This window comes from Lonchura striata, chromosome 6, assembly GCF_050655825.1.
Source record: "Lonchura striata isolate lonStrDom1 chromosome 6, ASM5065582v1, whole genome shotgun sequence".
Taxonomy (NCBI): domain Eukaryota; kingdom Metazoa; phylum Chordata; class Aves; order Passeriformes; family Estrildidae; genus Lonchura; species Lonchura striata.
This window is the reverse complement of record NC_140708.1, coordinates 25450700-25477443: the sequence shown is the minus strand read 5'-3', so window position 1 is coordinate 25477443 and position 26744 is coordinate 25450700. Positions and strand designations below refer to the sequence as shown.

The 26744-nt window shown below is 37.1% G+C and overlaps 1 protein-coding gene across 13 annotated transcripts in view; it reads left to right on the top strand.

Moving 5' to 3' along the window:
* The window catches only part of EXOC6 (exocyst complex component 6), an 87388-nt gene that overhangs the window by 5511 nt on the left and 55133 nt on the right, over positions 1-26744 (top strand). For 11 of the 13 annotated variants that reach the window (XR_014956146.1, XM_077784642.2, XM_085582541.1 and 8 more), the window contains exons 2-8: positions 13984-14155; positions 15433-15480; positions 15594-15684; positions 16577-16622; positions 23796-24000; positions 25070-25225; positions 25874-25942. Coding sequence is in view for 12 of the 13 variants with exons in the window: in XM_077784642.2 (XP_077640768.2) it covers positions 13984-14155; positions 15433-15480; positions 15594-15684; positions 16577-16622; positions 23796-24000; positions 25070-25225; positions 25874-25942 (787 nt within the window). In the remaining variant the exon portion in view is untranslated. The remainder of the gene's footprint in view (positions 1-13983; positions 14156-15432; positions 15481-15593; positions 15685-16576; positions 16623-23795; positions 24001-25069; positions 25226-25873; positions 25943-26744) is intronic. The other 2 variants (XM_085582546.1, XM_085582547.1) reach the window with 1 other exon arrangement.

Genomic DNA, 26744 nt, shown 5'->3' with positions numbered 1-26744 from the left:
ACTGGATTAATTTATCAATTTAAATTTGCTGCTATTTTACTTGCATCTCTAAATTCAGTAACACATGCTGAATCATTATAAGTGAGACTCAAGCCAACATGCCTTTCATTAAATAGGAAGACTGTGTCTATAGCAAGCCAGGATTTTTTTTTTTTTCATCGGACTCTGTGAAGCTTTTATCAGCATCTTTTTGGCTTTAATAGCTAACAAAATGAGATTAATGACAAAACTTGTTAGAGGCTCATCACTCTCACCTTTTTATAGAACATGTTAATATTGTATTCATGTTGCATGCATACTTTTGAGCTTCTCTCAGGGAGAGCTATCTTATTTCTAATCTTTGAAAGGAAGTGGAAGAAGACAAGGAAGGCAATTTCCATAATCCTCTCAACAACCACAACAGAAAAATCAGAAACTTAATAACAAAAAATGTAAGGCCCTCACTGAACTCTGTGTTTTAACACTTCTTGAATAGTCATTTGGACTTGCTGTGGTAGCTAGTAAGACAAATTATCTTTAGAAGAAAATAATTGACCTTATATGATGGTTAGTTTATGGTTGGTTGAAAAAGGTCAAAGTGGAACTTGACAGAGTAGAAGTTGTTCTGCCAGTGTCCTGTCTACTACAGATATGAGTTTCTTTGAGTCTGTGGTAATGTGTAGTATTTCAAAGCTTTTTTTTCTAGAAAGATGAATTACCTCTTAAACTCGAGCTTGGCAAAATATTTCCTAAGCATATGGTAGACTTTCTCTGAACACTTCGTCTTGTGAGCTTTGCGTCACTAAGTCTGCAGTGTTCTGTGATTCCCATACATACTCAGCCTGTCAGGGGAGTACCTCCAGGCCCACAATCCGTTGACTGAACAAAAATACAAAAGAAAAATTAAATATAAAAACTGTGGGGGATTTGATAATGGAAGTTGCTAAGGTGAAGTTGATATGGAGGCGCTGTGTCTATTGATGTATCTATCTATAAGCAGAATGTACTCTGTAGTTTTAACTGACAATCACAACTTGGAAAGTGCTCCGTAAAAGTCAATGTAAAAATGCTTTTAATTCAGTTCTCTCTTTCTGAAATCTGTCATCACAAAGCTGTTGCCTGGTAGATGTTAGAGCATCTTCTAGGTTGCTTTAAGTTGTGCTGGCCATGAAACTTCTTTGCAGAGTTCTTAGAGAGCCTCATGTGAAGACATTTTGCTGTCCTGTTGTCTCTGGTTGAAGAAATCACACCCACTAGCACCTTTCAGTTGATGTGTTTCTGTCTGATGCTGCAGTATGCTGCAGTCACCTTCCACTGATCTAGGACTGCATTGCACTGGTAAAAGCAGCACTGAGCTGAGACTGCAAAGCCCACCTAGCTGCTCATTCACTCCCCCACCTGCAGCCTGGGGGAGAGAATCAGAAGGGTAGAAGCTGGGAAACTTGAGGACTGGGGTAGAAACAGTTTAATAGGCGAAGCAAAGGCTGCACACACAAGCCAAGCAAGGACTGAATTCACTGCATCCCATGGGGAGACAGCTGTTCAGTCATGTCCACGACAGCGGGACCCTGTCACAAGTAGTGGTTACTCTGGAACACAGAATGAACTAGGTTGGAAAACACCTTTGATATCATTGAGTCCAACCTATGACCTAACACTTCCTCATTAACTAAACCATAGCACTAAGTGCCACATCCAGTCTTTTTTTTGAACACATGCAGGGACAATAATTCCACTCTTCTCTGGACAGAGAATTCCAGTGCCCAGTCACTCAGTGAAGAATTTTTTCCTGATCTCTAATCTAAACTTCTCCTGGCACAGCTCTGTCCTCTCATTCTGTCAGCTGCTGCCTGGAGAAAGAGACCAACGCCCACCTGGCCCCAGCCACCTTTCAGGAAGTTGTAGAGAGTGACAAGGTCACCTCTGAGTCTCCTTTTCTCCAGGCTAAACACCCCCAGCTCTCTCAGTCATTCCTCACAGGACTTGTGCTCCAAGCCCCTCACCAGCCTCGTTGCCCTTCTCTGGATGCACTCAAGCATCTCAACATCCCCCCAAACTGAGGGGCCCAGAACTGGACACAGCACTCGAGGTGTGCCCTCACCAGTGCTGAGAACAGGGGAAGGATGACCTCCCTGCTCCTGCTGGCCACACTGCTCCTGATACAGGCCAGGATGGCCTTGGCCTTCTTGGCCACCAGGACACACTGCTGGCTCATGTCCAGTTGGCTGTCGACCAGTACCCCCAGGTCCCTTTGTGCCTGGGCATTGTCCAGCCACTCTGTTCCCAGCCTGTAGTGCTGCAGGGGGTTGTTGTGGCAAAATGTCATCACTCCAAATGTCTCCTCCCTTCCTCCTTTTCCCCACTTTGTGTACTGAGCACGATGGCATCTGCTCTGGAATAGCCCTTGGGTCAGTTGGGGTCCCCTGTCCTGGCTGTGTCTCCCCCCAGCCTCCTGGCCAGGGTGGCAGCACGAAAAGGCCTTGGCTCTGTGTGAGCCCTGCTCAGCAATGACAGCAACATCTCTGTTATCAGCCCTGTGTGCAGCACAAATCCAAAACAGCCCCATACCAGCCATGTGAAGAAAATTAACTCCAGCCTAAACCAGCACATATATTTATATATCAGTTTATCTTTATTATAATAGCTAATTTCTGTTTTGTAACTGGATTGTTGTGGAGTAAGGAGAATGACCAGGTTGCTGTGAACCAGTGTATCCTAAAAAAATAGAGGATTGCTTATAGTGTCAGTTGCAGATTTTGTTATTTGGTGTAGGGTTTGATGGTATTCCAAGTACTTAAGTTGAAAGACAACAGTCAGATAAAGCAACTGTCTGTGTGATGTGTATTGCTATGAAGGAGCAATTTTTTTTTATTGCTAGTCCATTATATAGAGTCAAAAGGGCATACAAAGAGTGTGTGCTGCAAACTGATTAATCTGGCATACAGCAGCAGAACTGCAGTTCTGATTTTTCTATAGCCTAGTCAGATTTGCCATTGGTAGCAAAAGTATTTTATAAGGAATCACATTGCTGCAAGTTTCAACGTATTACTTTTCAAGTTTTTATAAAACCTGATGAAACTATTCACAGGTAATCATATCTGCACTGCTTTTTTTTTATTTGTTGTTTTGAAAAAGTCTTTAGGTTCAATGCTGATTAAGTTTGTCCTGGAATATGTGTCTGCAAATCAGGTTATCTTGATCTTTTAACATTTCACACATCAGCTTCTGACTCAGTTCTTGCAGTGATTTCCAAATGGGCAACTGCCAAGTGAAGCTTTAACCTAGCTAGTAACCTGTGTGAATTGTTCTGAAACAGCTCTCTCCAATTTCACAGGCATTATCAAAGAGCTTGGAATTGTCCTAGTCTTTAGGGAACAAATTTAAAAATAAATTAAAGCTTTTAAAATAGGGGAATCATGTGATACATCATCATCAGAATAGTGTACTTAATAGGTGTTTCATGCACTTTGTTTCATTGTTTCATTTAAATTCAGCCGTCTCTTCATATGACTGGCTTATGCTTGTGCACTCTTACCTCAGTTAAATTCAGAAAAGCCAGTTCTTATTCATGACATCTCTTCATTGACTTGTTGATCAAGCTGATTTTATTAAGTGTCTGGTGACCCAGATTTTGGACCTGCCATGTGCATAGGAAGTGCATAATTTGACATTCTTCACAAATGCCAGTCACACTGATGCTTACTTCCTTGTAGATTTTTTTTTTAAAGCCAACAGCACAGCCTGTGCTCCAGGCTGAACCATTGATATCTACCTGAGGAGCCCTAGCATAATTCAGTTAAATATAAGTCTGGTTTTAACTGGTAAGTGCTGGTGTATTTGCAGGCTTTGTCATGTTGCATTTTATGTATTCTACTACTAAAATGAGCTCATTCAAATTGAAGAGGATTAATATGTCTTAAATAATGTGCTTTTAAGATAATGCCAGAAAAGGATTTGCAAATAGGGAACTATTTTTATGGGTTGTAGTAAACTATTAAGTACTAACTCATTCAGAAATACAGTGCTAGCTTTGCATCAGCATCAGGTAATCACATGAGATTTTATCTTTCTGAAAGACTTGTGGTGGCTAGTTGTAAAATCTAGGTGTGGCTAGGCTTTCTGCCTATTTTCTGGTGATGTTTGAAATGACCAAACCTAATCCCTATCACCGCAGAGCTTGGTATAACAATAACAGTTCAATTTGAGGTTCAGCTCAATGAAGTGTTTTCAACAATGTTTCTCTTCCTCATCCTGTACATGTCCAGTACAGAGCTATCTGTACTCCTGATAAACTGGGTCCTTCCTGTGCAGGAAGGAGTTAATGATCTCTCCTGGAGCCTGGCTGAAGCCCTTCCGTACCTCAACCTTTGCCAGCAATAGCAAACTAGTAGAGAACTTAATCACTGACAGAGGTATTAAGAAGGAAGGAAACAGATTTTAGAGTGCATCAGCCTTGATGGAAAGAGATGTGGGATTGGACAGAGAAGACCTAAAAGACGCTGGGGATTTTTTTTTTAATATAGCATGAGAAAAGTGTTCAATTCTAATACCGTGAGTGGGATTTTCACTGTGTCTCAGGGAAAGGAATTTGCTTGCAAAATTGCAGTGAGTGTAACTTGCAATTCTCCTGTGAATCAGAGTAATACAAAATTAATAAAGCATATACTGTCATATATGTACCTGGGGGATACTTTTGAGACATTTCAGCTTCAAAAGGAAGTGTTTAACCTATCAAAGTTTTGGGACTTTCACAGTTTGCACGCTTCCTTAGGCATAGAATGGCTTTGAAGGATTTTTACCCTGTTTTGTTCATAGAAACAATGTTTTTCTTACAAGTTTTGTTTTCAGTTAATTTCCATATAAAAGTAAAACAGCAGATACTGTTTTATATTGCATATTTGTTCTGGTATGTTTCATAAATTTACGAAGCTGCAGAGAAATTAACAGATTTTCTTAGTTTGTTCATCAAGCAGGTAGAGAACTGGAGTCAGTTGCATCAACACTCTTAATGGCTTCCTAACTGAGAGAAACACTGGGTTTCAGTTCAGCTTCTGAATTGAAAACAGACTTTTTTTAGAAGTCATGTTTTACTTTCTTCAGTGATCCTGGGAGATATGCAAAGAATATACAGCACAGACTGTTGTTTTACATTAATTAAATACATGATGATTTATATGTATAGTCTATGTGAGCTCATAGAATTAACAAAAATGAATAATACAAAATCATTGTAAAATACATGCTTTGGTTATATGTTTGCAGAGGAGTGTGATGCAGGAAAGGATTGTTCGGTTTGATCTGTATTAAATAGAATACATTCTTAATCTAATTGGTTTTGAAACTTTAATTATTAGGTATTTTATTTTATCTGGAACTTCTTAAATTTCTGAAATAATGTATTTACATCTGTGTAATGTTGATATTCAAAACCTATTGAAATAAGTAACTTAAACATATCTGACATGAAATATTCTGTTCTATTTCGTATGTCTTGCGAACACACATATGAGATTGTTGAAATTTGAGATTTATTTTCTTCCAAAAAATTGGTGTGTATTTATCTAGAAGATTATGTCTCAAGTGCTCTAGATAAAGTTGACAGATTAGCTAGAGGTTGTAATGGAGGCCTAGTTATTTCTTGTACATGTGTAATAGAAATCTCATCAGATTTTTAAAAAGAAGTTAAAAGCTCACAATTTAGTTTACAGATTAATCCATTGCTTTTAAAATATAACAATTTATGTAACAAACAGTCTCTGAAAATATTAAAGGAAGATAAAAATACTGCTATATAGACTTCAGTTCCCTACTTTATGAAATAACATAGGTTCCAACTCCATCCACTTGTATCCATTTAGGAATATGAAACAGATGGCCAAACTTGGCACTTCGTTCCCTGGCGATAGCCACCACCAAAGCAAGCGAAGCCGCCATTTCCCCTGCTGCCTTTTTATCTACTATTACAACACAAAATTAGGAAAAAAGTGGTAGTGCAGCACTTGTTTTTCAGTTTCTTACTTCATACATCGGTAAGTGGCACAAAGGCTCAGCAGGAAGAGGCATCTCCTTGGTCAGCAGTGTAAAAACAGGAAGGAGGAAGTCTATTGCAAATCTGGGTGTGCTGATTATCGGTTGGTGTTCGCTGCAGAGGATGTCCATTAACAGCCATCAGCGTGAGCCACTGCTTATCCAGCATGAACAATGAATGCTCTAGTGCTGCTACTACAGAATAAGGACCCTGCTTATAGGAAGTAATGTTAACTAACAAACTGTACTCAGCCCTTTCCTGCTCATAGAAACAGGATACTATTAGTGAGAACAATTGACAGAAATTGCACATCCAGGAAAACCAGGCAAGCAAAGCATAACAGCTAAACTAAGATTAATAAAATCTTTTCTCTGAATAGGCCATAGCTGAGTTCTGTGTTGTTCTGGCATGTAATGTGAACTTTTAAATAGAGTGGTGAGATGTTATTATGAATAAGAATGGCAGAACTGGAACATGGGTGGCATCTGGCATTGAAAGGCTGCTTAGGTTTTAAGAAATGTGCTTATTACCATCACTGCAATTGAATTACAGGAAGCACCTGGACATTATTTTATAAAGCTTTTTAGGGTGTATGCAGCCACCTATATGAAATTACTCCATGGAAAAATCCCTACAACGTTTGCAGCTTGCGTAAACAGAAAATATCTTTGTATATTGTAGGACAAAGGAAGTTTCTGCAGTGTTTCCTGTGAAATTGCAGCTCAAATGGAGTGTGTGATACTCTATCATCGTTAGGGATGCCATGGTTATAGTCACAGTGTGACAGGGCTGTGGTAAGGGCAGAATCTTAATTTGCAATGCCAGTGTTTTCTGCTGCACTGATCCCACTAAACTCATTGTGCAAAATATTACTTTGTTTTAAAATTGTATTTAGTATAGCTTTATTGTTTCATTTTGGGATTTTATTGCAATGAAAGGAGAAATAGGGAGAGCATCTAGAGGGTTACTTCTTGCATTGTGTAAGGGAACTAGTTGTGAGCCATCTCTAGCATCAGAACAAAATTGGCATTGGTAGCAAGATATGAATTCTAAAAACATGATTATCCATAAGCACAGTTTCCTCATTTGAGAGTTGATATATTTGCGTGTGTATTTTGTTTAAAGTATTACTTTGAAAAATTGAATAAAAAGTGCATGATTGGGGGGACTTTTTTTTTCTGCCTTCATGTAATTGATCAAAGTAATCAGTAGTTTTTTTTCCCCCATGGTGCTTAATTTGAAGCTCTACAAATGAATCTTTTTCTCTTGCTTCTGTTGAAGGTCAGAAGTTGCATGGTCAAGACTTACATTCCATGTCAGACTTGTACAACTCTTGTACAGATATGTGTAATTCCTGTCATTGTCACAGCATTCATGGAGCTGTGACTGATTGGCACTTACTGAGTGGTTATCAGTATCCTGAAAGGAATGTGTACATACAGTTTTTAATTGCTTCATATGTCTTGTGTAATCAGGAAATGAAAGACTTTGTGGCAATATAGGCAGGGGTGGGGAAATCTGCAATTCATCCTAGAAATGGCACAGAACAGGATGGGCTGGGGGGAGGTGTGAAAATGGTGAAAGGTGGCAAGTCATTAATAAGGAGTTTCTTTGTCCTGGTTTGGGGTTTTCTTCTGACATGTTTTTTGGCTATTTTAAAAGACATAATCTGTTTTAAAAGTCTCTGCTGCTGCTAGAACCTCCTATAAATAATTACTAGAAGAATTGTTCTATCAAAAAGTTTACAGTAATGCTCCATAAGCTCAGATTTGTCTTTCCTGAATATGGATTGCCATTAAAAGTTCAATCATTACCCATTTGCAAGAACATACAAAAATATCCCAAAGCCTTTAAGAAATACAATTTTTTTAAAAATTCCAATGGAATTTCTTAAATTTTTTTTTTTATTTATTAGACTGCTCTAGTAATGATTTTTAAGTGAAAGAGTTATCACCATCCAGGAATTAATATTATCTTCTGCATTACTATTTTCTTATGAAAGTATAGTGATTTTATTTTTAATAAAATAAATTCTTCAAGTTCATGTTTTTGGCCTGAAGCCTGAGTTCTTGAGCAATTCTTCTCCCCTTTGAAAAGTTACAGCTATTGCTATAGATATGAGACAAAATTACTTTAGTTCCCATTCTGATTATTCTTGATATCTATTTTTCTAAGCTAAAACAAGAAGACTACAGTAGAAATTGTACTTAGGTCTGGTTACTGTAATTTTCTGGTGTAGAGGCCATACATGTGAAGCTAGACTGGAGATGAGGAAGGGAAAAAGCAAATGTGGGGTATTTGCTAAACTTCCAAAATAGTCTATATGCACTTCCATTGTCTGCCCTTCCAGTAGTCCAGTCAATGTATTAAATTAACATCTGGGATTATATGATTTTTTTTTTTTCTTCTAACTTTTTATTTCCCTCCTTGTGAAATTCTCGTCCTCTTTTACTCCCACATACACTCAGACATTTAAGGACATATATCCTGATTGTGTGCACAGAAATAATTGTATGAAATGATAGCAGAAATATATTTTTGAAGTGATCCTGTAATCATTTGTGAAGACATTTATGATGCTCACATAGAGTAATAATATATATGTATGGAATAAATAGATTATTTCAGGATAATTTTTTGAATATTAATTTTTTGAAAGGTTGTGTGGAATCCTTGGCATGTTAAGTTTTAGTTCTCTTGAGATTTTTTGATTACTTAACCATGGGTATATTCGTGCATAGGATGGTGCCCTCTGGTGCTTCTGTATATTTTTGCATGTAAACACAAAAAGTCTTCAATAAGACCTATTAAATACATGGTTTTCATATTGTGTTTCAGTTTTCAAAGTAAAAGTTTTAGGAAAGTTTTTTACCATATAAAGTAAATTTATCTTACTGTTTTCAATTGGAAAATGGTTGCATGTCTGCAAATTCTCCTTTGTTATTTCTTGTGGCCTGAATTCAAATCTGTTTATTCTTGTTGTTCTCCCTTCAGCCTGCCTGGTAAGAAAGATCAAGATAAAAATATCCCAATTTCAATAAAATGTATCCAGTGAACTCAGACACTTTTCTTCTTTAGGTCACTCTCTGCTCCTAGTTTATTTTTTGCCTTTTTCGAGTAGTTTCTACACTATCTTCTTTTTACCTAGACTGGCATTAATATGACTCATCCAATTGTTGGAATGAGTCAAAAAAAAAAAAAAGGGCATCTCAGTTTATATACAGAGTTCTGGGAATAGAGACAGATATCTGCTATGCATTACCAGGAAAGTTGTTCAGCTCTGCTTATGCTCCTCATGGGTTCCCTGCTTGCCCTGTGGATTAGGAAAGAAATCAGTACCTGTCCTACCTCTGATTTTGCCGTACTGGTGGCTAAGTAGTCACTCAAGTTAAAGTTTTCTCATTCCAGATTGGAAATTAAGGTGATAACATTGTGTTGGTTTGGGTATTTTGGGTGTCAAAATTAAATATAAATTTCTGTCTCCAACATTAGTGGTTTTCACCTTTTTTTATCCAGTCTGAAGACTCGTACCAAGAAAAAACCTGTTGTTGTCAAAGTTGTATGGTATGAATCAACCACTAGTAATCTATAGTTGTGCAGATCAGAGGTTGAAAGCAGTTTTAATAAAAACTAATAATGTCTTTCAGTCTGACACAGTTCAAGTTTATGCTGTATTTCAGACCATTAGCATTCACTTCAGGGGCCCATAAAGCTGAAGAGGATCCTTAGGGCTCTTCATTCAGAGGTGTAAACAAAAATTGAAAGAACTGCGTATTACACGTGTAACAATTCCTTTGGTATCCTAAGCATGACACTTCCTACTGCTGGATGTGAAGCAATTTGCAGTGAGAGAGAGATTTATGGGGTAGACATAAATGCATCTGCAATTGTGATTGTCATCTCCTGAAGAAAAGGACCTAGAAGGGGAACTACTTCCTCACTTGCTTTCCAACAGAACTTTGTGAATTTTCTCTTGTGATTTTAAAGAATTATCTCTAGGATGCTTTTAGGATTTCATGTCTCTCTAAGATGCTGTAGTATTGATGCTTGATAATTTAACTCTCAAAAGTGGTGAACTGTTATCAGCATCTGTTGCAGTGTAATCTGTTGAAATGTACACTTTGAGATAATTATTAGGAGGTAGCAATTAGCTATAGGTAATCTTTGAAATAAGTGTATATATGGAAAATGAGCTTCAGTATCAGAAGTAAACTGTGATGTTCCCTAACAGGTAAATCAGGTGTGTATTGTCTCAGTTGTGTTTGCAGATTTGAGGAAAAGCCTAATTTCTATCCATGGCCAAAGATGACTTGGATCTCCAGGGTACACTTATATTCTTAAAAAGGATGATGTTTTAGGCCAGATGTTGTTCTGAAGCCCCTGAAACTGCATGAGTGAAATGTCCTCAGAGGACAGTGTCCTAAGGGAGTCAATAAGCCTGTTTATTCATCTTCTTCTCACCTAGATGAGAAAGTTGTGATATAAAGTGTGAATTTTTAAAAAATACGCTGATGATTTATTTTTGTAAAGGCAAGCAGTTCTGTCTCAGGGGTTTTTTCACTGGCAAGAGTTGATTTGTTGTTCCCACAAGATGGAGCTGTTTACGAACATAATTAACATGGAATTTCTACTACTAGTGCATTTTAGGGAAGACTCTGAAAATACTGGTTTAAATCACAGGTCACAATTTTATTAGTATCCTTACAGGAAAGGGTACCATGTACAACACAAAATAATAACAATTATTTTAAGAAGGTAGGGTAACCTTGTGATTAAGGTATTGGGAGATATACAGTATTGCTTTCCTCTCCCTTTTGAACATTTATTCCCTGTATTATTTTCAATTAAATATTGTGATAATACCTGTGAAATTAAAAATCAGTACATTATTATAATTAAATTTAAGCATAAGCAGCCTTAATATTGAGGAAAACATTATCAATACAGATTTTTCTAACAGTGAAAACTGTATTGCCTATGCTACATTGTATGTACTTCCAGAACATCTGACTGTGTTTTCTACAATTTTTTGATATTATTTTAAAGATAAATCTTCTGATTGCAAAGAATTTCCTTTTGTCAGTATTGTAAGAACATGTCTGAAAGTCTTGACACAGATGTGAAATGGATAAAAAGTTATCAAGGCAGCAATTGGATACCCCCAAATCATCAGGCAATAACTAAGTCCAAAAACAAATTGCAGTGCTATCATCAAAGAAAGTTTGGTGGTACAAATTCAAGTATGGAGTTCCTCTTGTGCCATCTTTTTGTAGTCTCATTCTCATTTTAATAATATTTTCTTTACTGAGTTTTACTGCTGCTTTCATTTATGCTTACATGACACAATTTACAGTTTGGGCACATAGTGATAGAAGTCCTGTCTTTGTGATAATGATGCTTCTTTCTCATTCTCCTTGAGAACACTGGAAGGAGACCTAAATTTGGAGGCTTCTTCCAGACTTAAACAAAAGGCTAAAGAAGCAGTAATAAATTGAAATTCTTTTTCTGTGAAGTTTTTTAAATTTTGTTTTGTTTTGTTTTCATCTTTAGCGTTCAGTGCAGTATAGGTAGTAAGTCCAGTCCATTTGAGGAGGCTCATGCTTGCCAGATATCTGTGAAGATACACTGATGCATGTGGTCCTCCTAATCTTTTTTTCTTCTCCAAGAACTCTGAAGACAGTTGGATGCCCCTCTGTGTCCACCCTGTAGCTTCCAGGGTGACCCTTTTTGTAATGGAGCAGTACTCATGTTACTGTGGTGTGTATTTTGGAGTGCTGCCACATCAGTTGTTGAACCTTTTTCTCATCCCTTCCCCATTTCTGTGCCTGGTCCACATGCTTGTCCCCGTGTATTCTCATGCAGAAGATCAGGCTGCCTAGTGAGGCCTCACTCAGTGCCCACTGTATATTGCACCTTTCTTTCCTCCCAGGCCAGGATGCTGCTTCTCCCTCCAGCTAACCCTGCGTTCTGCATGTGGGTATTTCCCCTGGTAGTGCAGATCACTTCTGACCATCCACCACAGCCCTGTAAAGTTCAGTCATCCTGGGCAGCCTTGAGGGAGCCCTTTCAGGCAGTCTGACAGGAGCCTCAGGAGGTGACACTTATGGGCACACATTTGCTCCTTCCAGCCGTCATTTCAAACTATGTTGGTAGAAATGGTGAGGGGTAAACTTTATGGGTGAATAATCTTATTTTTCCCCTGGTGTTCTTCGGAGGAAAGAAGCTGCTTTCAGTACCATAGCCTTATTTTCCTATCATAAGCAAAAGGGAGTATTCTTGGAAAATTTTATTCAATAGATTTTTCCCCTGAAAAAGTATCTGTAACAATTAGAATATAAGGAATTGGCTGCTTTCTTCCTTCAACATGTAAGACAGCATATTGCCTTTCATCTTTCACTTAAGTTCAGTTACTTCACTGAATATATTGTACAAGGTCAAAAGGAACTCTATAAAGAATCGTATTACAAGAGTATTTTCAATCTCTTCTGCATCCTTTTCTTCATTGAAAGGTTATGTTCCTGTGAGACACTCAGCTCTAGGTTTGTTGTGCTGATGATGAGCTCAGATCTCAGTAAAGTCCAGATGTCTGGATAGAAAAGATAATCTTGAAGAATATGGGAAGCCACACTTCTTTAAGAAGACTAGGAGGGAAGTACTTTCTTACTGCTTAAGGATTTTAGAGGCTCATGGTTGCCTGGGTCTGGAACTTAAGACTGTACTTCTGCAAGAAACACTGAAATGCTTAGAATTTCAGTCTTTTCTTTTCCTCATGTTAATATTTTCTAAATTTTTTTTCTTAATCAACTTCTCCTTATAAATATCTGGAGAAAACTTTTTAATTGTGAAAGGAAATTAGAGGCCAAAAAAGCCTCTAAAGCCTTTATTAAAAATTTAAAGATTTTTAGTAACTTTCTTTTAACACTTGTAGTTTGCAGTACAAATGTGTTCGTATATGTATGATTAAATCATCCTCATGTTGCTGGTCTCATTCTATGTGAAAAGCTACTTCAAAACTACCAGTCTTTGTTGTTGTTGCTGTATCAAATTATTAAACAATTTTTGGAACCGTCTTTACCTTGCCTTTGTTGGGAGACTCCTTACCTTTTATTTCGGTACAGCTCTATGTAAAACCTCTACTCATGCTTACTCTGCCAAAGTCTAAAGTTTTAAAATGCCCTCTCCTCCTTTGCTCCTTCTCATGCACAAGCATTTTTCCATGCAGATTTCTGTTTCTGATGCTGCTTAACAAACTACACTAGTAATTTCTCCCAAATCCTGTTTCCTGCTGGAGTTTTCTAAGTGAACTATTTGAGAATTAGTAAAGTAAGCCAGAAGACCTGGTTGTAGCCCTTCCTGACAATTAGATGCCATGGAGGAAGCAGCCTTAGGTGTGTGCATGTCATGGTTTTGCCTTGGGAGCTGTTGGGCATGGGCAGGCGGGGACGGAGCCCTGGGGATTTGCCTTTGCCAGGGTCCGGCTGCTGCCGCAGTGCTCTGGTCATTCTGGCTGGAGTCATCCCACCCTGATATACTTGGATAACTCTGCTGTTAGGAATACCAGGAAAGCAAATTTGTATGTTTGCACTTCTTTATATTTAGCAAAGAGTGGAATTTGATGGAAAAGCGATCCATGCTATTTGAGGTGGTTGGAGAAACTGATTCTTTTGTACCCATATTTGAGCATTAGGGCATAAATAACAGACCAGTGAGGCTCAGGTCAACCATGATGTAACTGGTTAAGCACCTGGATTAATGCCATAAGGGCTGGGTTTTGCGCCATCAGTTCTCAGTTTTGTGCCATCTTTTCTTTAATGCTGATTTTGATGGAGTGGATCTACCAAAGGATACCACTAACGTCAAGTTTGCTTGCTTTTATTTTCTTGTTAAGAGAGATAGGTTTCAAAAAGATGGTTGCATGCATACTATTTTGAACTGGGGAAAAAAGTAAATTTTTTTTTCTTATTTGTATTTAATAGGTCTGTATATGATGACCAACCAAATGCACATCAGAAGTTTATGGAAAAACTTGATGCCTGCATACGTAACCATGACAGGGAGATAGAAAAGATGTGCAATTTTCACCATCAGGGCTTTGTGGATGCTATTACAGAACTTCTTAAAGTTAGGGCTGATGCAGAAAAACTAAAGGTAAGGAACAAGTTTTTCAGAGTTTCATATATCATTGTCTTTGAATCTAACAGAAGGAACTGGACTCTTCTGCTGAAGATTAATTAAGTGTTTATCACATGCACTCTGATGCTTGCAGCAATTTTTTACAAGTGAATTGATCGGGATTCTGATTAGAGCCATGTTGCCTGATACAGTAATCTATATTTACAAAGCTGAATATTTTATTTTGATTTTTTAAATGTATATTTTCAGAAAATGCTACCATATTATTTTGCCTTTTTTTAAAGGCCTTTTCAGAAGGTGAAGAATAGCAAATGATAAACACTCTATTTCTTAAATAGGTCTTTTCCTAATCATGTTTTTATATGTCAGACCTTAGAAGAATTGAAAGTCCATATTAGAAAACTAAAAATACCACAGTTATGTGTGGAAAACAAACCTATTCTTTACTTTGTAATGAGCAGGAGAGTAGGTGGTATTAGTAGTTTTCATGAGATATGAGAACCAAGATTTCCTCACAGATCAGAATGCAGAATAGTGAATTATGAGATCCGTCCCTTTTAGCTCTCCTTACACTTTTGAGAGCAAAATATGCACACCAGACAGAATGAGCATAGTTCATCAGAGGTTATGATTAGAAGACCATTATATAAAGGATATTCAGATAACAAGAGACCAAATACAGCATCAATGAGGTCATTGAGCATCTTTGTTCAGAAATTAATGAGATTTTTAATAAACTAGAATGTGCTTCCTTATTATGATGACCTAATGAGTCACTTACTATGTGGGAAAATCTGAGGTTGAGCTTTGCCTGCACCTGCAGCATTAAAATGTTGCTGTGGTTTGGAGATTTCCACGTTTGATGTTAATCAACCACCCAGTGTTTGCATTCAGCAAAGTATGAATGTTTAATTACCATAAAATGCAATCACCATTTCTTACAGACAATGAATGGCCCATAGAGCTCATTGAGGTTATCAAAAAGGGACCAGTGGTCAATTGGGTCAATGATTTGAATTGTTTGACAGACCTACAGAAACAAGGAAAGTTCAAAAATCCCAAGTAAATTTGAGAAGTTTGCCACAGAATCTGTTAGAAAGAACTGTCATAAGTAATTGAATTTAACAAAAGCCCTTTGCGATCAAAAGTTCAAGTTCAAGCTGTAGAGTTAATTTGAATTTGCATTTCTTTGTTCTAAGTTTCTCAGGAAGCATGATCTGATTACAAGGGTGAGCAGTCACATCAGGGCAATATATGCATATTTGTCTAACAAAGGTGAAATTATTTTTAAGGTCCAAGTTACTGATACCAACCGAAGGCTTCAGGATGCTGGGAAAGAGGTGAGAAAATGATGCTCCCTATATGGACATTATGAATATTTCTAGCAAAATAAATTTATTTGCGTAATTTAAGTGTGATTTTCTTTCCTTTTTTTTAAAAAAAAACCTTTAAGGTGATAACCCAAACAGAGGAAATCATCCGATGTAGAGTTCAACAGCGGAATATTACAACAGTTGTGGAAAAACTACAGTTGTGTCTTCCAGGTGAGCGACCTATAGCGAAATACCATGGCAAATTAAACAAAGTAAGTCACAATAGCCAAAAGGAAAAGTCTTCTAAGTTCTGGTCTTGTAGCATCCAGTTTAATGAAAAAATTAATGGGTTTTTAAAAGTTGTCAACATGAAGTTCCATGTCTTTTGCAATATTTGACACAGAGCAATTGAGACAATGTCAGAAGACAGTGAGACGTTTAAATGGTGCAAACCGTGTAGCCATGTACAACTTTGAATGAATTAATATTTTTTATATGGTAGACAATTAATTTGTTGCTTGAGAGGGTGGGTTTTAGTGTTTGAATACTGGGGAAAATACTAATACTCTTTTGACATTGTACTTTTATTTCTGTGTCACTACAGATGCTTTGAAATAAACAAAAGGGCTCTAAATGTTGTTTCGGGAAGGTAACATTGTAGGATGGCAAACAGCTCCATAAGGGTTTTTTCCTGTTTGTCATATTGGTGTGAGGTAGATTTGAAGATTTTTCTTTGTGAGGTCTTCTTGTTGGCGTGTTCTGAGTACAGTAGGTGGTACTGTTGCCTTTTTATGGAGACAGGCCATGGGCTGGTAATGCAGATCAGGTTATGGCATGTAGTAAGTGGATGAATATTCTTGATGTGTATGGTGTTGAGTGTTTTTGTTAAACTTAATTATTTTTAATTTAATAACTATTAAGTGTTCAGGTTTTTTTTTCTCTTTTAGCTGAATTCTAGAATACTTTTTGCTAGGTTTATCACATGCTACTGTAGGAATTAAATAAGGTACATATAGCACATTCTTTTCTGTTTCTAATTTTGCCTGTTACAATACATATTTTCCTCTTTTATTAACTAAAGACACAATAAGACTCACAAGTTAATCTGCTTGCTTTTATGCAGTGCTGGAAATGTACAGCAAACTAAAAGAACAGATGAGTGTAAAAAGGTGAGTAAACTTATTTCTATGAGAAAAAAATGTAACATTTGTAAGTAAATTGACAGAATAGCAAACACTTATGTAGACAAGTAAGTGTTCTTATTCTGTAGCTTGGTATATGTGTACTCTTTGTTTCCTAATACCGGTCTGTATCTTGAGAATATTTGAAAATGTTGTATTAAAGAACTTCTAGTGATTGCCATGAAAAATAATGCTTACTTAAATGTGTGTGACATGTAGTGAAATTATGATTATAAAATGTGAAATAAAGTTTACTGGTTTTTATTACTTAAAACAGTTTAAGAAATGAGAAAAATAAGATCCTTAGGGACTGAAGGTCTTTTAGAGTACATTTATATCTGATTAATATATCATGATATATTTAAATTAAACACATAATACCAGAAGAAAGGGCATTTTACTCCTTATACCTTTCTTTAGACGTGTCTGGTTTCTCTATGCTTTTTGTGTAAATGGGACTATGGGAATGAAGTGCAGATAATGTGTTGCTTGGGGTTTTTTCCTCTGTGACAAATTGACTTTTTAAAAATAATTAAAATTATAATTAAAAATTAAATTCTAGGATAATAGTTCATAACAGGTACATGACCAACTGCTCCTTCCTATTGTGTCCGTAGTTTTCATTTTCTCAGGGAGCCACTCACTGCTGCTGTAGTCCCAGCATCCCCAGTTCTCCCTCCCTCCGTGGCAGCTTGGCTGCCCCTGGCCCCTGCTTTAGCTGCATCCTGTCCCACCGGGGCTGCTGCCTGTGCCTTGCACACCCCCCCAGCAATAGCACTGCTGCTGTTTTCTCCCCCATGATTTCCATATCGTCACTGCCGCCGTGAGCCCTGCCTGCTTTTCACAGTGTCTCCGTCACACCGATGCGCTGTGCCTGCCCTTTCCGGGCTCCTGGTTGCTGGCGGTGCCTCTGTGCACTTGGCACCACTGCAGGGAGCTCCTGCTGACAAGTCTGTCTGGACAGGACTGTTTCCATTTGGAGCTAGCTGTGCACAGTCAGTTGTCTGCAGGGCTGCTATGTAAAGCAGATTTACTTTTGGACTGTTTGTCTGGATTTTGGTTTCTGAGTAGCCAACACCTGCTACCATACTGTTGGACATCTGAAAACCCTCAACAGCAGCCATTGCGTGAGCAATCAGCCCTAAAGCTTATGTGCAGACGTGTTCAAAATGCTTCAGATTAACTGTACACATCCGATCTATGGACATTGCAGCAGATCTGATGCATCTTTGACAGTGATAATATGCCTTATATGATACCTATGCACGTTTGCTCTCTGGGAGGTCTTCTGCAGAAATACTGAAGCTTTAAGAATGACCTTGGAGCTATGGCATTGTCGTGTCTCTCGCTACAATTAAAACTTGCTATATGTGAGCCAGTGTGGTAGATCTCATCAGCTTGACTGCTACAGTGTTACCTCTGAACGGGACACAGCTTCAGCATCTGCTTAGAGTAGCTGGCACATGGTAGTAGTAGCAGCAGGTTGTTGCAGTGTTCCTGGAGCAGCTCTGCAGAAAGTTGTGAACAGTCCTTTTGATACTCCAGTCAGAGATCAGACTGAAGAGTGTGCTGTCTGAATTACACCACTTCCGTCTACAAGGTCTTCTGTGGACAGTGCTACATTTAGTGTCCTGAAAATATTGAAAACGCTGGGTTCACTGCCAGATTTTCTGCCCTATTCTTGCTCTGTCAGGCAAGGCAAGCAGCATCCTGGTTTTAGAATTGCAGGGAAAATTGTAGTCCCTAATGTCATCATATAAAGATCATTTAGGTGAGATATAATTGCTGATGGTTTTTAGCATTTTGACTCTGTATTTGCTAGTGCTTTTGTAGAGTCCACTTATAGTTCATGTTCTTTCCGAGAAACCATCAGTACTCTTCAAATCTTAAAGAATTCTATCTGATAATTTTCCTGTGGAAGTTGTTGCCAGACAGGAAGTCTTAAAAGTCAAAGGACTCCTGAATTGAGGGGTTTGGACATGTTATTGTCATGCCACAAAGAGATCTAAAGGAGAGGGGAGATGCCATAGCTTTGATGTGCCATGCCTTGAAATCACATGGAGTGCAGGAGGCTTAGACTCTGCTGCAGGCTACTGCTGCAGCTCAGATAACTCTTTCATTAACTATGCTACAGTTACTATTTTGCCCATGACTTTCAATTCCCTGTAATACAGCCTACAGGTGGCTATTCCATGGAACTTGCAGGTAACTCAACTGGTAATTTCCTTGTGGCTCAGCAGAGTGCATCTATTCTGGCTTTTATCGCTACTAAAAGATTGAGCAACAGCAAGAACATCATAGTGTCAGTGCAAAGACCTGACAGCTGATGTGTGCACAGTTAGGGATTTCAAAATTGATCTTCCTCACTTTTGCTGTGAAGCTTTTTCATAGAAGAGTCAGAGTAGCAGTCACAATCTGAGACATTACAAAGCAATGAGGACTGTTTAGTTCAGGCAAAGATAATGTCTCATAAACCTTCACTGAGATTTGTTAATGCAGCAAAGCTTTCACTCCTCTTTTTTATAAAAAGACATCTTGACTTTCTCTGCTTGTGGCCTTTTAGAACATAGTTTTGTTATTCATTGTCTTACAGTCTTGCACCATGAATAAAACTCTCAATTCTAATATTTAAAGGAAGGGAAAACAAAAGTATGGATATTATATATATTTGTGGGATAGTTGCCACAGGAAAAAGATTGGAATTTCATTTTCTTTTTCCGTGGCAGACCTATTTTAAGGTAATACAGGATTTTGGAACTGAAATACATGCTGGTTGTCGCAGGTGAAATGGAGGTTTACAGAGAAGTCCAGAAAACCATCTATTGATAGCAACTTTTGGTCCTTTACCAACATGGGTAACATTTGAACTGATGACCTAGAGGTGAAAGGCTCTGTATCCTGTTTATCTGTCTCCTGAGCCATGGATAACACAAGTTGACAAGAACTGTAGTAGAGAGAGGAAGTAACTGCAGAATCTGCTCTAAACAGACACAGTTGGCTGGAAAGAGCTACAGAGGGTTTAAAGTCTTAACTGAGGAAGCACAAAGGAGAAGTGTGGTTTCTTTGCTGCTCTGCCAACCGCCTAGTGGGGGCTGTGCACTTATACAATTAGAGCTTGAATTTTAATTCAGAGATAAGGTCATCACACATTTCATAGAGCTCGGTTACCATGGCCTTAGTGTTTGGATTTTGAGATGTTTCTTGGGAGGTGGGTCCCAGCTGCTTCAAGTGGCTGTGGTCTGATTTGGAGTAGTTAGAGCTGGTGTTTTTGCGAGTCTTCTCCCACAGTAAATATTACAAAAAACCAAAACCCATCATACAGTGGAAATAATTCAGTAAGTCAAACTGCTAAGGTTGTTGCTGTATTTTCTCAAATCTTTTGTGAGATGGACTGAAGAACAGTGAGTACAATGTTTCAGAGTGAGCTTTTTGCCCTGAAAGACTTGGATTTGTTTTTTGACCTTGTTACAAGCTTTTTCCTAACTGTGGGAAAGGCAGAGTTGATTAGTTATTTATGTTACTAAAACTCACTGATACAAGTCATGCATCCTTTCCCTGCATAAACCTTCCAAGCATCCAAATAAACCTTAACACTTAAAGGATGCAAAAATGAAAAATTCAAAATTTGTATAATTTGTTTCTACCCATATCAGTATGGAAGATATCAGAACAGATGAAATAGTGGTAATTTGATTTTGTTTTTCTCCATTGTTTTGGAAGAGTGTCAGAATGAAGCACTGGATTTTACCAGCAGCAAATCAACACTTCCCAGAGGTACCATGGATCTGGCAGAAAGCGCCATCAGAATTTATATGATGGGGTTATTTGATACTGAAATGTCAGCTGCTTTCTTTGTTGCCATTCTCAAGCATTATTAGTTTGATAATTTCACTTTCTAAAAAAATTTCCTACCACATCATTATTGACAAAAAAAGGTATTCCACATACCTTGTTTTTTTCCACACGGGAGCTCTTTAATCTGATTCCCAGAAATACTGAGCCTTTGAGTTACTTTACAGGAGTTTCAGAGTTAGTAGTGCCTCTGTTTCAGTTAATGGTCATTTGGGCAACTGACAACATTTGTATGCTGGGAAAGTTTAAAACATAGGTTTAAAGTTGGTAAGGCAACTTGATTTAAAAACATACTTGTGGTAAAAGAATTTCAGTTGCAATTTTAACATGTCACCTTCAGGATCTCTCTGGATATGATTTTTCTGTAGTATTTAAAAATCCCAAGAAACTCCCTTAAATGTGTTTGTTAGCAAAGGTTTAAGTATTTACTCAGTGGAAATGTTGTAAGCAAGAATATACATTATTTCCTCTAAGGAAAGCACTAAAATTGGAGAATATTACTATTTTTTCTTTGTAAACTAGGTTTGTTTCCTTAATTAAAATAAAATGAGGATTTTGTCTCTTGTCTTTTTTTCCAGCAGCAAATTTTGGGATATAACTACATGTTTTTTTACTTAATAAGCTTGTGTGCAAGTAAAGTATTCTCAGTAAAATTCAGTTTTTGAGTTCATCTTATTCCTGATTTGTGTAATTTCTTTATTGCTGTAGTTTAACCTGATGGGGCTTTTTTGGTAAGTTATGGTATTTCTATTTACTGCCTCCAAACAACACTCTGCTGATAAAAAACTTAAAATTTCTCTTTGTCATTTAAAGCATAGAGGAATACTTCATGTACACTAAAATACTGTATATTTTCTTTTAATTTTGAGGTTTTTTTGTGTTGATGTTTCATGTTCTATACAGACCTGACTGTTTTGTGCCTGGAACATTTTGCAAAGAATAAGATTATGCAAAACACTAATATTAATTTGGGCGGGGGGGGGGGGGGGGGGCGGGTTGGAGGGCGGTGAGGGTTTTTTAATTTACTTTAGTGTTGTGAGTTGCTTTTTTTTCCCCTGGTTCTTGCTGGTATTAAAACTTCAATTTTTATAGTTTGGAGATTTTAGTAAGATCCATTGTACAGTTTTATTGTTCTGATGTTGACATGGAGCAGTTCTGCACAGTCTTATCATATGACCCATATTGGTGTTTCAAACTTGTGTCTTCAGTTTGAAAAAAATTACAATTTTTGCATTGAAGAGCATATTGTCATAAGATTAGCTCAGAAGACTAGACAGAAGAATGCTGTATTTATATTAAAAAATATCTTTGGAGATACTTCTTTAACTTATTTGTAGTCAAATGGGCAATCTTCACCTTATGTGATTGATAGTACATGATGGGAACTAATAATATTGTCAAAACCTTCAGTATTGAGTTAAATTTATGGAAAGTTTTAAAATCCAAATGTGTAAATACATCACTCTGTGAAATGATATGGAAAACTTTTTGGTTTAAATCCTGACCTGCAGATGACCTTCAGATTAATAAGACTTTAATGCTTTATCAGAACAGATGTTAAAAGGGCAAGGTCCTGAGCTCCATATTTGTGTAATTAGTAAGGGACTCTAGAATGGATTTAGAATGGATTATGTTAATTCTGATCTTAGAGCCAGCAGTCAAAAACCCTTCCAGATGAACTAACAGTGTTCTGATAAGCTGATCTGTATAATTTAAATAAAAACCTTTTATAAGATTTTGACACTATTATGGTTTTATTCCCCAGAAGTCTCACCATGTGGCACTCTTGGCCATTTTCTATTTAGAAAAACAAAACCCACACACATCAACCCCCCAGACCTTTTCTTATGTGCAACATTCCCATCACTTTATGTATATTTTATATAAACCAAGCATATAGCAAACAAAAGCTCCTAATTTACACTTGAAACCTCTTTATTTGCAGTCTTCTGAAAGCAGCTCTGTTCTGAAATAAAAGAGAAGATTTTTCCCATCCTCCAGCTATGCCAAGTTGTTAACTTAGAAATGTCTTGATTAAGAAGATTCAAAACAGTGTCTTAATTTCAGAATTGAACAAGAAATCATGGTTCTAGTGCTAGTCATTTGTTATTGTTTGTCTACCAGAAGCTTGAATTACATTTTTTGAAAGTGATTACTTACTATATTTACAAAGTAATTTCCAGAAACTAAAGAACCATAAAGGACACTTTTCTAGTTTTTCTCATTAGAAGGGATTTTTCTCATATTCAGCTTTTTCCCCCAATATAATTTGGTAATTTTTCAAAACAGATGATGTCAGACTTTAAGGAAGAAAAGGGAATTAAAGTTATGGAATAGAAGCTGAAAATGGGTTAAGGATATTATTCCATTTTTGTGAAAAGAAAGGGTTGGAACTAGCAGCAAGTTAACTCCATTTGATCAGAGTGTTTCTCCTTTTCCTGTTTAAGACCAAGGTAGAAGTAATCCATTTACCTTATTCTTTTCTAATTGGACAAACTAAATTTGTTTTCCCAACTCTCCCCAGGGCTAAGTAACTGGTAAAAATACTACATAAAGGGAAATTATTGTCACATCTGCAATTGACTGCTATCCTACTTATGTTTAGCCTGGTTCCTGTGCCTCTCTTTAAACTGTGGTTGAGATAATGGGTTTATTGATAATGGTAGTTTGTTAATTCAATGTAGTTGTTTTCTGAATAGGATAGAATGTATTTTGTCAGAAAAGTTAATAGGTTTGTGGTTTGCAGCAAAATATGATATACTGCTGGGAAAAAAGCATTGGTCAGGATAGATACATACGTGTATTTTCAGCTGAGGATGGTGTAAAGAGGGTGTGCATGTGTTCACATATACCTGCAGAAGGCAGACACCTGCAGGCATGCATTTTCAAGATTTTTTCGTTGTTTGGTGCATATACTGCAGTGTTGCGTGATTGGCAGTTTGTGTTTTAGAAAAAACCCTAAATCATAGAAAAACTCTAATCAGTTCAATCTAGAGGGGAAGATAATGATTATGGCTTCGGTGTCTCCATTCTGTAGGATGCAGACTGATAATCCAGGATACTGGGATTATTGATCAGAACAGTTAATACAATAGGAGCCTACTTACAGTTTTGACTTGGCACCTCACTGGGATTTTTTCCAAATTAAAGCATTATATGGATGACCTTTTGAGGGTTAACTTTTCTAAGAATAGAATAAATTAATTAGATGCATGTTGATTCCATGTGTGATATTGATATATATATTTGATAAATTATTTTGACAATTTTTATAAGAAGCTACATAATTTTATTTTAATCTCTTTGTAGATACTATTCTGCTTTGAAAACAATGGAGCAGCTAGAAAATCTGTATCTTCCTAGAGTTAGCCAATACCGCTTTTGCCAGATAATGATGGAAAATCTTCCAAAACTGCGTGAAGAAATAAAAGAAATATCCATGTCAGATCTGAAGGATTTCTTAGAGAGTATTCGAAAGCATTCTGACAGAATTGGGGAAACTGCCATGAAACAGGTAAGCCAGCCAAACAGAATGACTGCAGTCCTGTTGTTTACTGAACTTTTCAGTTTCATTGGTTTCAAATTACCCCTCAAAGATTACAGTCATCCCACAGACCTCTGAGTAAAGGTGGAGAGCTATGAAATGTGAACATGTTGTGTGGTTTCTATCAGTGCCCTAGACAAAACGTAGTTTCCTCCCTGAGAAAGGAAGAAAAAATGCTGTATATCTCAGGTTTCAAGAAATTACGAAGTACTTTGAGTAGTCAACTCCTGGACAGTCTGTATCTCAGCAGCTACTGCACCAAAACAAAGAGCAGCCTATCTGGCCAGGATGAGTTAGACAAAGAAATGCTGAGATAACAGCCTAGTTCTCTCTAAAGTTCTACTTGTACAGAAGACTGAGGTAAGAGCCAGAAGGAGACTGATACAGCTGGAGGCCTTGCTCCATCACAAAATAATCTGCCACTTCAGAGCACTACTACTAGGCCAGCTTTAAAGCAGTTAATGCTTTTAAAATGTATTCAGAGAGCAAATAAGTTTTTCATTTGACTTCTTGTTGACAGAATTTGGGTTGGGTTGCCAGTTTGTCATTTAAGGTTCTTGTTTAATGCAGCATTGATTATTATAAATGAAAGTTAATTGCAAGGTTATGCTGTGCTGTGCTGCCTTCAATAGTAAGGGCAATAGAGTGCCTTTGACCTCTGCAGCTGACTGCTCACTTAGACTTAACTGAAGACAGCGAAAATGTATGTGGGAACTCAGATACCTGTACTTCATTTAAATATTGATTCTCTGCAATTTATGATCAGGAAAATTACAGATTGATTTTTTAAAATTTTTCTGCTTTCAAAATGTCATTCTGGGGATTAGGGAAAAGTTACACAGGATTCATAATTGAATTCATTTATCATCCCAAACTGATTAAAGGCAAAATCACTGGTGTAGGCTGGGGGTGTGCATGCACCTTACAGTTATACTGATGTGTATTCAATTGCACCACCTGTTTTTCATGTCCTAGGATATATGCATCAGTGGTGAAATTTGAATTGCATGCCTCTTAATTAATTCTACTCTTAAAACAGGCACAGCAGCAGAAAACCTTTAGTACTGCTCTTCAGAAGCAGAATAATGTAAACTATGGTCGGAATATGCATTTAGGTAGAAACAGAATTTTGGAATCCAAGAATGAAATCACATTGAAGCGAACATTTGAAGATGAGGATGAGCATGAAGAAGAGGTAACTTTGTACTAAATCAGTTCATCTTATTTAAAGTGAATTTTGTAGGTTTATTGAACAAAACACACTGTCTTTACACTTTCTTTAGATGTAGAAAAATACACAGAACACCTTCAAGGTGTACCAGTCCAGATCAACGTTTCAGGGTGAAAAATTAGTGCTAAAATATTAGTTGTATTAATGCCAGCTTTAGCATTATGTTTGAGAACATTTAGTTGCACAGGACTTTGAGTTATTCTGGAATTCAGTTGCAACATACATCATACATTACTTGCCCACTGTTAGTGTTATGTGGCCCGCTAGAATATTCTGGTGTTGCTAAATCCTGCATTTTGGTGTTGAGGACCTCAGTTTAGGTAAGAACGCTTTCATCTGTCAAATACTCAGTATTCCTAAATTGAATAAAACAATGAGTATTTAGACCTTTAAATCTGATTCTGTGAAAACACCGAGAAAAGAGTGTGGTATTGTAACAAAATTTTTGACTGTAATGCAAAAGGAGGAGCATTTGTTTTATTGTTTTCCATCAGAAGCCATTCATTTTTGAGTCCTTATTATGTAGAAAAGCTCTGTTGTTAATATATCCCATTTTGCAGATTCTATGCTTCTTATGTTTTATATACTCATCTTTTTCCTTTCCTTCTTCAGGTTTTAACTGCCCAAGATCTTGTAGACTTTTCTCCAGTCTATAGGTGTTTGCACATCTACTCTGTTTTGGTATGTGTTCAGGTGACCTTAAAAAGAGATTTAAAATTTTGAAGTTACATATTCATTTTTCACATTGTTCATACTCTTAATAGTTCCCAAACAGGCAAGTGTATCGCTTCTAGTGTTAGTATTTCTGTATGAACCAGCTGAGATGGATCTGGGTACTTAGGACATGAGCTCATGTACTTTTATATGCATAATAAAAGGACACTCCAGAACTCATTTATTACCTAGGTGTTTTTATATGTAAAATATGCTTGTCTGCCTTAATACTGGTATTTAGGCAGTTAATACTGCCTTACTTGGGAGTTCCCACAGTGTTCCATGTTACCCAAATGTTTGGATGGATGTTACAAAAGACAGGAATATTCAGTCTGAACCTCGTGGAAATCAGAGTAGTAGCGAAAATAGGAAGCAAAATCTGGAGATTTTGACAGGGTGTGCCCAGGCAGATTAGATTCAGTGGCAGAGACACAATAGCCTATATTAGTTTCTGTAAAAGAGATGCAGTGCACAAGCTTACAAGGGAGAAAACTCTTTTTGGGAAACATGGTACCAAATTATTTGTTGTTTTTTTTTTTTTTAATTTTTCCTGTGTCTCAGTTACTTTTGAAGTCAGATTACTTAGAGAATTCAAGTACCAGTGACACGTAGGTGATGTACTTGTAAGTATTGCTAATCCTGCAGTCTCAGCTGCACCTGCCTTCAAGCATTCAGGCTGGGTTGTCTTCTTTTTCTGGAATTCTTGCAGCTATGTTACATGAAAGCTTGCATATTGAAATACTGTTTAAAATGTAATTTCACTGTAACT